This window comes from Dipodomys merriami, unplaced genomic scaffold (assembly GCF_024711535.1).
Source record: "Dipodomys merriami isolate MVZ:Mamm:240054 unplaced genomic scaffold, mDipMer1.0.p SCAF_55, whole genome shotgun sequence".
NCBI classification, from domain to species: domain Eukaryota; kingdom Metazoa; phylum Chordata; class Mammalia; order Rodentia; family Heteromyidae; genus Dipodomys; species Dipodomys merriami.
The window spans coordinates 6,168,741-6,182,628 of record NW_027206124.1 but is presented as its reverse complement, the minus strand read 5'-3'; the positions used below and the strand labels follow the sequence as shown (position 1 = coordinate 6,182,628).

The 13,888-nt window shown below is 52.0% G+C and overlaps 1 protein-coding gene across 3 annotated transcripts in view; it reads left to right on the top strand.

Annotated features, from left to right (window-relative positions):
* The window catches only part of Shank3 (SH3 and multiple ankyrin repeat domains 3), a 59,642-nt gene that overhangs the window by 17,895 nt on the left and 27,859 nt on the right, over positions 1–13,888 (top strand). For all 3 annotated transcript variants that reach the window (XM_069999735.1, XM_069999736.1, XM_069999737.1), the window contains exons 10-14: positions 2,566–2,839; positions 5,635–5,828; positions 6,643–6,756; positions 13,188–13,263; positions 13,509–13,591. In XM_069999735.1, the coding sequence (XP_069855836.1) occupies positions 2,566–2,839; positions 5,635–5,828; positions 6,643–6,756; positions 13,188–13,263; positions 13,509–13,591 (741 nt within the window). The remainder of the gene's footprint in view (positions 1–2,565; positions 2,840–5,634; positions 5,829–6,642; positions 6,757–13,187; positions 13,264–13,508; positions 13,592–13,888) is intronic.

The following is a 13,888-nucleotide window of genomic DNA, read 5'->3' as shown; positions in this document are numbered from 1 at the left end:
CACAGCGCCACTTCTGGCTTTTTTTTTTTTTTTTTTACTAATGTGGTGCTGAGGAATTGAACCCAGGGCCTCATGCATGCAAGGCAAGTGCTCTACCACTGAGCCACCTTCCCAGCCCCTCTTACAAGTACATTTCTTATCAAGCATTGTTGCCTCCTCAACTGAGAGCTGAGTAGCTATTCAGGCTGCTTTCCTTCCCAGTGTATACACTCTCCTTCCCAGCCTCACTTGCAGTTTTTGAGAGGTTAATTGTAGATAGGAGTCTCACGGGGACTTTTCTAAGTGGGCTGCTTTAAACCAGATCCTCAGATCTCAACCTCCTGAGTTGCTAGGATTACAGGCTGGAGCTACCAGCACCTGGGCCTTTTTTGTTTTTGTTTTTGTTTTTTTTGTGCTTAAAGAGAAGATACTTTGTATGGATTCAGCTTTTAAAATTTATTGAGACTTATTTTGTGGCAAGATACGTGGTTTGTGTGGAGATCGTCACAGTGTACTTAAGAATTCTCCATAATATTCTGCTGCAGTTCAGTCAAGTGGCTTGAATGTATCTTAGATCTTAATTGGTTTAAATCTCCTATGTCTCTTTGTTCATCTGTATAGATAGTCTATCCATTGTCAACAATGGAATATTGAAGTCTCCAGCTATTATTATTATAGAACAGCCTATTTCTCACTTCAGTCATTTATTTATTTATTTTTTTTTTGTCAGTCGTGGGGCTTGAACTCTGGGCTTGGGCGCTGTCCCTCAGCTCTTCAGCTCAAGGCGAGTGCTCTACCACTTGAGCTACAGTGCCACTTCTGGTTTTCTGGTGGTTTATTGGAGATAAGAGTCTCACGGTCTTTCCTGCCCGGGCTGGCTTTGAACCGCGATCCTCAGATCTCAGCCTCCTGAGTAGCTAGGATTACAGGCGTGAGCCACCAGCGCCCGGCTTTCAGTCATTTATTAATATATTTTATTTTGGTGTCCTTTGGTGCATGTAATAATCATTAATTCTCTTGATAGATCAACTCAGCAAAGTATAATATCCTTGTCTGTGTCTTGTTCCATTTTTTATTTTGAAGTTTAATATCAATGTGGACACTCAGTCCTATTTTGTATACTATTTACATGAGATATCTTTTAAAAATGTTTTTAATTCCTAGCCTATTTATGTTTTGGGATCTGAAGCAATTCTTCGGTAAATAGCATATAATTGGATCTGGGTCATATATTTAATTTTGCCAACTGTTTTTTGTTTCTCTCTCTCTCTCTCTCTCTCTCTCTCTCTCTCTCTCTCTCTCTCTCTCTCTCTCTCTCTCTTTCTCTCTTTCTCCCCTCCCTTCCTCCCTTCCTTCCTTCCTTCCTGGGTCATATATTTTATCTTGCCAACTGTTTCTCTCTTCCTCATCTTGACAATGGTTTTTCTCTCTTTCTTCCTCCCCTCCCTTCCTCCCTTCCTTCCTTCCTTCCTGGGTCATATATTTTATCTTGCCAACTGTTTCTCTCTTCCTCATCTTGACAATGGTTTTTCTCTCTTTCTTCCTCCCCTCCCTCCCTCCCTTTCTTCCTTCCTATGTATGTGTTGCCCTTGTGTGCCCTGGAGCTTGAACACAGGGCCTGGGCACTGTCCCTGAAGCTTCTTTTGCTCAGGTAGCTCTCTACCACTTGAACCACAGCTTCACTTCTGGCTTTTTTGGGTACTTAATTGGCAGTGAGTCTCATAGACTCCCTTGCCCAGGCTGGCTTTGAACTGTGATCCTCAGATCTCAGCCTTCTGAGTAGCTAGGATTGCAGGTAGGAGCCATTGACACCTAGCCACTGTTTCTTTTCTTTTCTTTTCTTTTGCTGGTCGTGGGGCCTGAATTCTGGGTCTGGGCGCTGTCCCTCAGCTCTTCAGCTCAAGGCTAGTGCTCTACCACTTGAGCCACAGCGCCACTTCCAGCCTTTTCTGCTTATGTGGTGCTGAGGAATCGAACCCAGGGCCTCATGCATGCAAGGCAAGCACTCTACCACTGAGCCACCTTCCCAGCCCCTAGCCACTGTTTCTTAAGTAAAGTTTTAAAACACCTACATACCAGTTTGCTTATATGTAGTTTGTGACAATATATTTTCATGCTACTGGAGAGGAATTGAGTCATGTTAATATTAAGATTATAAGTGGCTTTCAGAGCCTGAAATAATTGGTTTTCATAAGAGAAGTTTGCTGACTCTTGGTCTAGAATGTCCTTTTCTGTTTCCTTGAGTGTAGTTTCCTTGAGTACAGTGTCACATTGCTGTAGGTGAGTGAGAGCTATCACATTAGCCTGCTTTGGGTCTCTTGAAGCTTGGAAACAGGCTCATTTTGATAACAAACGTGGGTACCCCCAAGGCCTTGGCTGGCCAGACAAGGAAGCTAGGGTTGGAGGCAGTGGGGCTGGGACTGTCCCCTCCTTAGCCATGCCATTCATAGGGCAGCCAACTGTCCTGGTGTCCCTGCAACTAAGGCAGTTCTTAGCATATAGGATCTGGAAAGCTTAGCTAAGCTATAACAGTCGATTGGTCAACCAGCTGATCCTTAGAATCTCATTCGTGCCCCTCTACCCCAGTACCATTCAGGGAAACCCCCAGCTATGCAAAGCGGCGACGACTGGCTGGCCCCAGTGGCTTGGCATCCCCGCGGCCCCTGCAGCGCTCAGCCAGTGACATCAACCTGAAGGGTGAGGCACAGCCAGCAGCCTCTCCTGGGCCCTCCCTCCGAAGCCTTCCCCACCAGCTGCTGCTCCAGCGGCTGCAGGAGGAAAAAGATCGCGACCGGGATGGTGAACAGGAGAATGACATCAGTGGCCCCTCAGCAGGCAGGGGCAGCCTGAGCAAAATCAGGTAGGAGAAGGCGGGGAGGTCTTAGAAGGGTAGGCAAGGGTGGGATGCCAGACATCCAGCCAGCAAAGCCAGAACAAGGAAGCAGGAAGAGTTTGTGGCTGGCATCTGTGCAGTATTGGGTTGGTGTTTGAGGTTGTGGCACAGCCAGGCCCTCAGAAGGGCTTCCTTGGATGGAGTGGGAAAGAATGTGATGCCCTGGAGGCTGGGTCGGCATATTCACACAGATTTATGGTTGGAGGTGGGGTTTGCTCTGAGGACACAGGGCAGCTGAGAGAGTTTAGGCAGAAGGTGTGGTCCAACCTGTGAATAGAAAGCTTATTGCCATGTGTGAGAGAGTGGTAGGATGGAAGGGGATGCCTTTCACTGAGGGCTCAAATCCTGTGGGTGAAGCTAGCACTGTCCTCATGCAGGAGTCTTGGCTTCACCCTAGCCCTAGTCTTCTATACCTACAGGACTCCACCCCTTACCCTCAAGCCCTGAGAAATCAGGAACATTTGTGGGACTTAGTTTCTCCCAAACTTAAGAGTAGGAGGCATGGATTGGAGCCTGTTAGTCTTTGCAGGCTGCATGGAGGTGGAGGGGGAGGGTGAGCACTAGCTCTCAGATGGCCAGTGTGCCAGTCCTGTCGGTGAGGTGTCTTTCAAGGCATGCATTCCCATGGTGAAGCCCTCCAGGTGGCCTGGGCAGGTGAGTCTGCTGGGACCCACACACACTAGGTGTCAGCCAGTATGGTTATGGGATCTGTGTTTCCTTTGCCTTGGTAGTAGGAGCTGTTTTTCTTACTTCCTGCCTTTTCCCCAGAGCTAGGCACATAGAAGTGTTTGTTAGATGCAAGTGTTACATAAGCAGAGTATGTATTGTTTTCACAATACAGTTTAAAATTTTTAATTGTTAATATAAAGGTGATGTACAGAGAGGGATTACAGTTACGTAAGTCAGGTAAAGAGTACATTTCCTTTTAGACAGTGTCACCCCTTCCTTTGCTCTTCACAGCCACTGGGCTGTATGACACATGTATGTCATCTCAGTTCTATAACTTAGGAGCTGTGACACTCAAGTTGGCTCATACTTGTCCAAAGTCAGAGTTAGGAATCAGCTTATCTGGGTTCAGTTTGACAAATGTCATGGGGTATGGCAGGAACATATGCAAGGCCTTCCTTTTCTTCATGCAGCAGGTCTTATGTCTGTTTCTACCTAGACTTGTTGGATCCCCGAAAGCTGTCTGCTTGCTCCAAATACCAGTTTTCACCTGAAGATTTTTCATAAGCCCCTTGGATTTTCCTAAGCTAGGGCTGATGGCCTGGTGGCTGAAAACATACTTTGCCATTTCATGAGATGGCTACTCGTGAGAGGAGCTGTGTGGTCACCACTGGTCTCTGCTTTAGTGTATTTATTCGCCCTTTCAACAGACAAAAACCCAGGACCTACCTGCATGCCCGGGACTCTAGCTTTCTTGCTCTGTAGGACAGCAGGCTTCTTTCTTCCCCACGAACATTTATTAGGCCCCATTGTGGTGGGATCCCACACCAGGGTTCTGAGTGGGTTTCAGGGCATGGACACCTGGATCCAGGGCTGAGAGGCAATTAGGTGGACAGTGAATCAGGTATGACAGGGATCTGTAACCCTTAGGAAGAAGTGGCTGGTGAAGTGTGGTGCATGGAGGAGGGAGGGACCCTGGGTTCAGTTGCCTGTGGTCAAGGGGGAGAAATTGCCATTGATGGACCCGGTGGGGCTGCACTGGCTCTGCCGCCCCCTGTTGGCAAAGCTTGGCACAGGATCCCTGGCAGCCAGCCATGTGTGGTCGGCCCTGTCCTGGTCCCAGAAACCTACCAGGGCACTCAGAGTGGAGTCAGTGGAGTCAGTACTTCAGTCGCTGGCCAAATGGGCGGGATGGCAGTAGGTTCTGAGTAGGTAGCCGGTGGCAGGTTCCCAAGTTCCAGAGTGCCTGGCCATTGGTGGAGACAGTGAGTATCTGACTTGGCGTGCCTAGGTGCTACACCGCAAGCTTTGGAGCCTTGGTACTAGAGAGCAAGCCCTGGAGCTGAAAGCAGGTGGCCTGCGCCTCGGGGCTCAGTGCCCAGGCCCAGAGCAGGCGTCTGGGATGAGAGGACCCAGGCCTGTGGAAGGACGCAGGGGTGGGCAGGGCGCGGCAAGCAGGCCAGGCCCACACTGGGGAGCTGGGCCCGGCCACTGCGCCCCGCCTGGGCTCCTGCCTGGCCTGACGGCCGCGCCCCGCCCGCCCGCCCCGTGGTGAGCCCAGTCATCCTGCCTGGCGCCCACACCCCCACCCCAGCCTTCCCCAGCCTCCCGCGGCGGCTCGGCCGCCACTCCCCCCACAGGCGGGGCGCCCCCTCCGCACAGCCCTCAGCCCGACCCCCGGCCCTCAGCTCCTCAGCTCGGACCTGCCCGGCCGCGGGCCCGCGGGCGCCGCGGGTGGAGGGCGCGCCGGCCGCCGCCGCCCGCAGAGGGAGGAGCCGGCGCGGAGGAGGCGGGGCTCGGAGCGGCCGCGGCATGGAGCGCAGCCCCGCGGCCCCGGAGCCCTGAGCGGGCGCGGCTCGTGCGCTGGCGGGAGCTGGCCGGGCGCGGCGGCGGCGCGGCCCATGGAGCGGCCCCGGGCCGGGCCCCCGGCGGCGGCGGCGGGCGGGCGGGCGGCGGGCCGGCGGCGGGCGCTGCGGCGGCGGCTGCCGTGAGGCCGGCGGCGGGGCCCGGCCGCGCGCCATGGAGGCCCCGGGCGCCGGCTTCGCGTGCCCGCTGCCCCCCGGCATCGCGTCCGTCACCTACGTGTTCGTCTACAGCCCGAGCGGGCCCGGCGGCCCGGGCCCCGCGCCCGGCCCCGGCTCGGCGCCCCCCGCATCCCCCGCGCCGCCGCCCCGGGGCCCGAAGCGGAAACTTTACAGCGCAGTCCCCGGCCGCAAGTTCATCGCTGTGAAGGCGCACAGCCCGCAGGGCGAGGGCGAGATCCCGCTGCACCGCGGCGAGGCCGTGAAGGGTGAGCGGCGCGGGGGGCGGGCCGCGCGGCCGGCGGGGCCATCTTGGGGTCTCCGGGGCCGGGGCCCCGGTCGGAGCCGCGGCCGCCGCCGGCACCTGCGCCCCTGGCTGTCGCCACAGACGTTTCTGTGTCATGCTGGGGGCCAGCGCCACCCGGCCCCGTGTCCAGCCCCGCCGCGGGGCTCTTGTGTCACTTCTTGGGCTTCTCCGCTGGACACCCTGGGGCCGGGGTGCCGCCGCGGGGGAGGGCTGTGACAGTGACCGTGCCCACCGGTGCTGTGCACATCCCTCCCGCCCGTGCGGCCGGCCTGCTGAAGGCACAAGCCCCTCATTTTGTAATCACCCGGGTCCTGCCTAGGCGCTCTGTTTCCATGGGAGCCTGAGGTGGAAGCAGGTGTATCTTGTGGCTTACTCCTCTGGCCACCGTGCAGTGACCCTGAGCTCTTGGCGGTGGCCCTTGGGTGGGTGACAGCTATCAGAGAGTGGCCACTGGGGGCAGGAGCAGGATTGTGGCTCCTGCAGCTGCTCCCGTCCTCCTTGAGTATGTCCATCTGTGTCTCTGTCCTCTACATGCCCATTCCGTGCCCAGCCCATCTGTTTGTTTGCCTTTTCTGCGTGGATCCCACAATCTTCCCAAGAAGAAAGCTAGGCGAATGTGGGAAGGGATGGAGAGCAAGGGTTAGGGCTATGGGCAGAACCTGAGCCTGAAATGGAAGGGTGGGGGGTAACCTGCAGAACCTGAGCCAGAAATGGAAGGGAGGTGACCTGCGGCTCCTTGCTTTACCCTAATGGCCTGTCTGGCTTTTGTTCCCCAGTGCTCAGCATCGGGGAGGGCGGATTCTGGGAGGGGACCGTGAAAGGCCGTACAGGCTGGTTCCCAGCTGACTGTGTGGAGGAGGTGCAGATGCGACAGTATGACGCCAGGCCTGGTGAGTGACCCCAGACTCCTTCCTAGGCACCTCCTGAGGTGTACACCCTTTGGCTTCCCGTTGGTTTTTCTTGGCGTAAATCTGGATGTTTACAGAGAAAAGACAAGAAGTAAACTCAGCCGGGCGCTGGTGGCTCACGCCTGTAATCCTAGCTACTCAGGAGGCTGAGATCTGAGGATCGCGGTTCAAAGCCAACCCGGGCAGGAGAGACCGTGAGACTCCTATCTCCAATAAACCACCAGAAAACTGGAAGTGGCGCTGTAGCTCAAGTGGTAGAGCACTCGCCTTGAGCTGAAGAGCTGAGGGACAGTGCCCAGGCCCAGAGTTCGAGCCCCACAGCCGACCAAAAAAAAAAAAAAAAAAAGAAGTAAACTCAGACACACCTAAACACACACCTGTGCATATGACACATATGTGGTGTGTATTCGTGACACATGTAGTTCTGAACAAAACTTCACATATGTTGGAGAACTTGTGACATGCTCACAGGAGGTACACAATCGTGAATGTCCTCTGTGTTTCCACACATGATTCCAGTGCTTGTGACTACTGTTTTAGCATAGTCTTCACAGAAATACCAGGTGCTTGGAGCTTGCGATTCATGTGTGACTGGCAGACAAATAAGGAGGTCAGTGTGAGAAAAGAGGCATTTTTCCAAAGTGGACAGATTGTCCAAGTGGGCAGAGCAGGAGGCCTGGACCAGCCAAGAGGAAATGAGGCCAGCTGGGCCCCAAGGGGTAGTTATAGGTACCCTGGGGCTGGGATAGTCTGAGGGCAGCTGTTGAGGGATGGCCCCTGTCTTTAGTCAGGCAGAGAGGATGTGAAGTTGAAGGCCTCAACTCCTGAGGCTGGTGAGCAACCTTCATTTAACCCTGCTGAGCAGCTGGGTTTCTACGTAGGACCCCTCTGGGTGCCGGAGCCCACTGCGTGAACTGGCTGTATTATCTAGGATGTAGCCTTTAATAGGAGCCTTCAGGGATCCTAGAAAGCCCTAGGTCCCATGAGTTTTACTTCTGGCCCACAGAGTAGGTATGATAAATGAAGTTCTCCTGAGTGGTGGTCACCAGTGATGTGTTGAGTCACAGTGCATGTGTTTCTCTGTACCTGGAGGATTTGGGTTATTTCCTCACATTGGATTGACAGCTTCCCAGTGGAGCCCATCCATGTGTGACCCAGGACCCATGTGTGACCCAGAACCCATGTCCTGTGCCACATTTGGTAGAGACCCAAGGACATGTGAGTTTGGCTGCTGACCCACTGCTGGCCAGGTGACTTGCTCCCTTACCTGGTGGACCCTTGTCCTGCTCCAGTGGTGGTGGCGTGGAACGTGGAAGGGTCTGTGGAAAGTAGTAGATGGACTGGGAAATGATGTCAGGGTTTTGGCCTTAGGCCTGTCAGGGTGAAAGGAGGGAATAGGAAGGTATGTGGACTGCACACCTGTTGAACAGGAGCTAGTCCTGTACACTCCTACAGGAAGGGTGGTGAGGTGCTGGTCTAAGAACTGGAGGTGCCAGGGACAATTTGGACCTTGGGGTGAAGTTGAGATGGTAGGAAAGTTTGTGCTGGAGTCGGAGTCTGAGATGAGTGGCTGCTAATTAGGTTACTCCATGCTGGACTTGGTGCTGGCTCCCCACAGCAGCTGTGGAGGGTACACTGGTCTGTGCTTCTGCAGAGGCTTTGTGAGGAGCTCTCTTGAGTTCCCTGAAGGATTCAGAGAGGGCTTCAAAGCAGAGGTAATGTTTGGGCGGAATCTTCTGGGTGGATGCACAGATGAGGCGTTACTTCGTGTTTTCAGGGATCTCTGGCTTAGAGTTCTGGTGCTACACAGTGTTTCAGAGCTACATTTGTCAGCAACTCAACATAACTTTTTTTTTTTTTTTTTTTTTTTTTGGTCATGGGGCTTGAACTCTGGGCTTGGGTGCTATCCCTCAGCTCTTCAGCTCATCAGTGCTAGTGCTCTACCACTTGAGCCACAGTGCCACTTCCGGTTTTCTAGTGGTTTATTGGAGATAAGAGTCTCATAGACTTTCCTGCTCGGGCTGGCTTTGAACCGTGATTCTCAGATCTCAGCCTCCTGAGTAGCTAGAATGACAGGCATGAGCCACCGGTGCCTGGCTTTAATTTTAACATTTTTAAATGGACAGAATTGCCAGTTTGTCCCAGAAACCCTGGGGAGGTTGAGTCAGGTGTTATTAGTACATTTCTAGAGGGCCCCGCAGCCATGAGGGCCACTTGTGGCAAGGCTGGAGTGGGGAGCCTGAGGTCACTTAGATGCTCCTGAGTACAGAGAAAGGACAGCCTTGTGGTGGGAGCTGACTAGGCCAGGGTTGCTTGATTGTGCAGTTCTTTTAGGGTCATGGTCAGGATTTGGACAGGGCAGAGCAGAGAGGTAGGCAAAGTGGGCCAGAGCTTCAGAAAAGTAGCCTGTGTGAGTGATGAAAACCTAACCGTTATAGGGATGCTAGACAGGGCTGTGGGGACTGAGTATCAAAGATAGCTGTGTGGATGGGAGTTCCAGGGGTTGGCCGAGGATGAGAGCCCTGCTGAAGCTGCCTGTAGGAAGGGGCGGGAACAATGGTAGCCTTTCTCTGACCTCAGCTGTAGTCTTGGCCAGTCACTCTAGGCAGAATCTCCCATGTTGAACTCAGACTGAGTTTGGCCAGAGGCTAGAGGGCAGCCTGGCCATAGAAATCTGCTTTTAGTAGGCGTAGATCCAAGGAAGAAATCTGATTCAGGGGCTGGAGTAGGAACCGAGGACTTAAAGGCCAAAGACTGGACACTGTGTTGAGGCATATGGGCAAGGCTGGCACCCAGGGCCACCACTAGAAACTGGACTAGGAAACAGGTCCTGATCCCTTCATGAGGTGCAGAGCCAGTCTCTCAAGACACTGAAAAAGCAGCGGGTGTTGAGCTGTGGTGGGAGGAAATGCCCAGGCCAGTTTGTGCAGGGAACCCAGTCCCAATGTGCCTTCCCTCCATCCCCACCTAGTTTTAGGGTTGGTCATGTTCTGAACCTTCAACTATTTTTTTTGTGTGTGTGTCTGATTAATAAGCCCAGGAAATGAATTTGTGTTACATAATGAATGCAATTTGTTTGGTTGACCAAAAAATTTCAAAACAAGATTCTAGTGATTATAAGATTGGGGTCCTTTTATCTTGCCCATGTAATTGTAACCCCTCTGTACAGTATTTTCACACACACACACACACACACACACACACACACATGAAAAAAAAGATGGGTCCTTCTGCAGGCTGAATGTTCCTTTGACTTGACTGGTCTGAAGAAGGGTGTTATAGAGGAGTGTAGGACACTGCCTTCGTGGTAAAGCCTGGCTTATGCTGGCCTTGGGAACCCTGGACTATCAGATAGGGGCACGTTGCAGGGCCTCAGCCATATTGGGCTGTATCAGGGGGAAGAGAAAAGTGAATTGAGAGCTTGGATGCGGCAAGGGTGATGATAACAGGCTACCGAACCCAGGGGTCCACCAAGGTAACCTTGCTCTGGAAGGATAGACCCAGAGGGGCCAGTTGCCTTACTGAGAATCTCATATCTAGTAGTAGGAATCTGAATTTAGTACTTGTTCTTTTTTTCTTTTTTGGTTGGTCGTGGGGCTTTGAACTCTGGGCCTGGGTACTGTCCCTCAGCTCTTCAGCTTAAGGCTAGCACTTTGACATCTGAGCCACAGGTCCGGCTTTTCCTGAGTAGTTTATTGGAGATAAGGGTCTCACGGACTTTCCTGCCCAGGTTGGCTTTGAACCTTGATCATCAGATCTCAGCCTCCTGAGTAGCTAGGATTACAGCCATGAGCTATAAGATATGAACAGGGGCTGGGAAGGTGGCTCAGTGGTAGAGTGCTTGCCTGGCATGCCTGAGGCCCTGGGTTCGATTCCTCAGCACCACATAAGAAAAAAGAAAAAAGGCAGAAGTGGCGGCTCAAGTGGTAGAGCGCTAGCCCTGAGCTGAAGAGCTGAGGGACAGCGCCCAGGCCGAGAGTTCAGGCCCCATGACCGACAAAAAAAACAACAACAAAAAAACACAAAACCTAAACATCTCCTCCCCCCCTTGCCAGACAAAATTCTACAATTTGATTCCCTCTGCCATTTTCTTTGGCTCCTTCAGTTCTAGCTGCATGGGTTCCACACTGTCTCTAGCATCCTCCAGGTTGATGCCTGCATGGGCTCCACACTGTCTCTAGCATCCTCCAGGTTGATGCCTGCGCATTGGCTCTGCCCTGACGGCCCCACTCCTGGGAGATGCTGTGTCTCCAAGCGGTCTTTGCTTGGCTCCCTCTGCTGGTGAGGCTATCCCTAGAATGGTACTTTGTTTTTGGGGGAAGGGCAGTACTAAGGTTTAAAGTTCAGGGCTCGACCCATACTTCTAGTCCTTTTTTTTTTCTCTGATTTTTTTTTGGGGGCTGGTCATGGGGCCTGAACTCGGGGTCTGGGCACTGTCCCTCAGCTCTTCAGCTCAAGGCTAGCGTTCTATGACACTTGAGCCACAGCCCCACTTCTGTCTTTTTCTGTTTATGTGGTGCTGAGGAATCGAACCCAGGGCCTCATGCATGCAAGGCAAGCACTCTACCACTGAGCCACCTTTCCAGCCCCTTCTCTGATAATTTATTTATTTTTTTGGGTCCGGTCATGGGGCCTGAACTCGGGGCCTGGGTGCTGTCCCTCAGATCTTCAGCTCAAGGCTAGCATTCTACAACATTTGAGCCACAGCACCACTTCCGGCTTTTTTCTTTTTGCTTATGTGGTGCTGAGGAATCGAACTCAGGGCCTCATGCATGCAAGGCAAGCGCTCTACCACTGAGCCACCTTCTCTGATAATTTTTGAGATAGGGTTTTACTTTCTGCCCAGGCTAGCCTAGTCCTTGATTCTCCTATTTATGTTTTTCACCAGTTGAAAGATAGCTGTGTACCACCACACCCAGCTTTTTTAAACTGTTGAGGTGGGATCCCATGAACTTTATTTATTTATTTATTTATTTATTTATTTATTTATTTATTTTGAGACTACCCTGGAACTGTTATTTTCCAAACCTCAGCTTCTAGATTATAGGCATGTCTTATAAACTTTTTGCCCAGGCTGGCCTCAAATTTCTTTCTTTCTTTCTTTCTTTTTTTTTTTTTTTGGTCGGTCTTGGGGCCTGAACTCGTCCCTGAGCTCTTCAGCTGTAGCCTAGCGCTCTACCACTTGAACCTCAGCCCCACTTCCAGTTTTTTCTGCTTATGTGGTGCTGAGGAATCGAACCCAGGGCCTCATGCATGCAAGGCAAGCACTCTACCACTGAGCCACCTTCCCAGCCCCTGGCCTCAAATTTCTATTCTTTTGCTATCTACCTCCCGATTAACTATGTTATAGGTATGAGTGTGGGTAGAACTGAACTTTTTTTTTTTGCATCCTTGCTCTGTTTTCTATGCTATATTCTCAGAGCCAGAAAAACTAAAAAGTGCACAGTAGACATTTAATAAACCCTTGTTGAACTAGAAAATGAATCTTGGAAAGTGCTACAATAAGAGAGAATGAGAGCAGAAGGTTCTGAGGGATGAAATTTGAGTCAATGGTAGGGTTCCCTTGGAACTCTTCCCAGATCTGGGGAGTAGAACCAGAGATAGGAGGAACTGGGATATGATTTCAAATTTTCATGACATCTGCAACAATGAGGAGGGGGACAGGCAGTCCCTGGTCAGCTCCACAGTGGCCATGAAGAACTTTAGGGTCAGAGAAGAGGTGAGGACAGGATTCTGGGAAAGGGACCCAGACCTTGAGGTTCTTTCCCCATTCAGAGCCAGAACCTCTAGCTAGGTACACTCTGAGGTTTCAACTTGGCTCTTGTGAGGAATTCAGTGGAGAAAAGAGCTGCTTTCATGATAGTTCATGTGGGCACATAGCACAGAATGCATGCACATGTATGAACACTCCACTTGCACACAGCTGTAGGTACATGGACACTTATATGTTACCATGCTAGGCTCATAAAGATAATGTATGAAAGAAGCAGTCGCATACACTAGAGGTCTCTCTTTCACACACACAAATATGAACACAACATTAATATACTAGCGTGAGGCTCATACACACATAGACTTGCACATTCTGTCCCATAATCTCAGCTTTAGGGCTCACTGACTGGATGGCCCTGGTCTTTCTGGTCTCCTGTGTCTAGCTGTAAGGTACTCAAAAAAAAAAAAAAAGAGCCACAGCTACTGCCCTCCTGGGTCCTGATTCCTGGAGGCAAGAATTCTCTGCATGCTTCCTTCTTAGCTTTCTTACCTTAGGACCTATAGACCCAGAACCCCAGGATGTGGGATCCCCCCACTTCCATCTTGGTACAAGTGTACATGTGGATAGAGACTAAGACCAGCACAGAGTAGTCCCTCCAGCTGGAGGCCAAGACTACTTCAGCTCCTGATTCTCGTTCCAGAAACCCGGGAGGACCGTACGAAGCGGCTTTTCCGACACTACACAGTTGGCTCCTATGACAGCCTCACTTCACACAGGTACTAACAAGTTAGGGAGGGGAAGGGGGACAGGACATGGGCTGGACCTGTGGCTATGGCATGGGAGGCGTGGGAGGGGGAGGCCAGGGTTTGGCGGTATGGGTGGAAGGTGAGGAGAAGGTGCCTAGAATGTCTGCCTTCTGCTTTTCCCCAGGATGGCCTGTGTCTGTGTGGCCCTGTGGGGTCCGCCTGGTGCCAGGTTGCCTGCAGGGCTGAAGTTATCTTTTTTTGCTTTCCTCCACTAGTGATTATGTCATTGATGACAAGGTGGCCATCCTGCAGAAACGGGACCATGAGGGCTTTGGCTTTGTGCTCCGGGGAGCCAAAGGTAATGGATTGTATTTTTGGGAATGTTTTCTATGTCTTTAGTCCCAGCCCCTTCCATCTAATGCTGTGGTTGTGACGGTCTTGGTTTGCAGTGTCTGGGTATAAGGCAGCCATTTCCTGAACCCTCCACTGTCTCCTACCCTTTGGCTTGGGGTGCCTAATAGAATAGGGGCTTTTAGCCAAAGTGAATGAAAAAGGAATGTGTACTGATATTCTGGACTGTGCGTCTGCCTGCTGCCCTCTCCATCTTGGGTCATTCTGTCCCAGTAGTCCGTGCTTCTCAAGCTACGCATGTGGA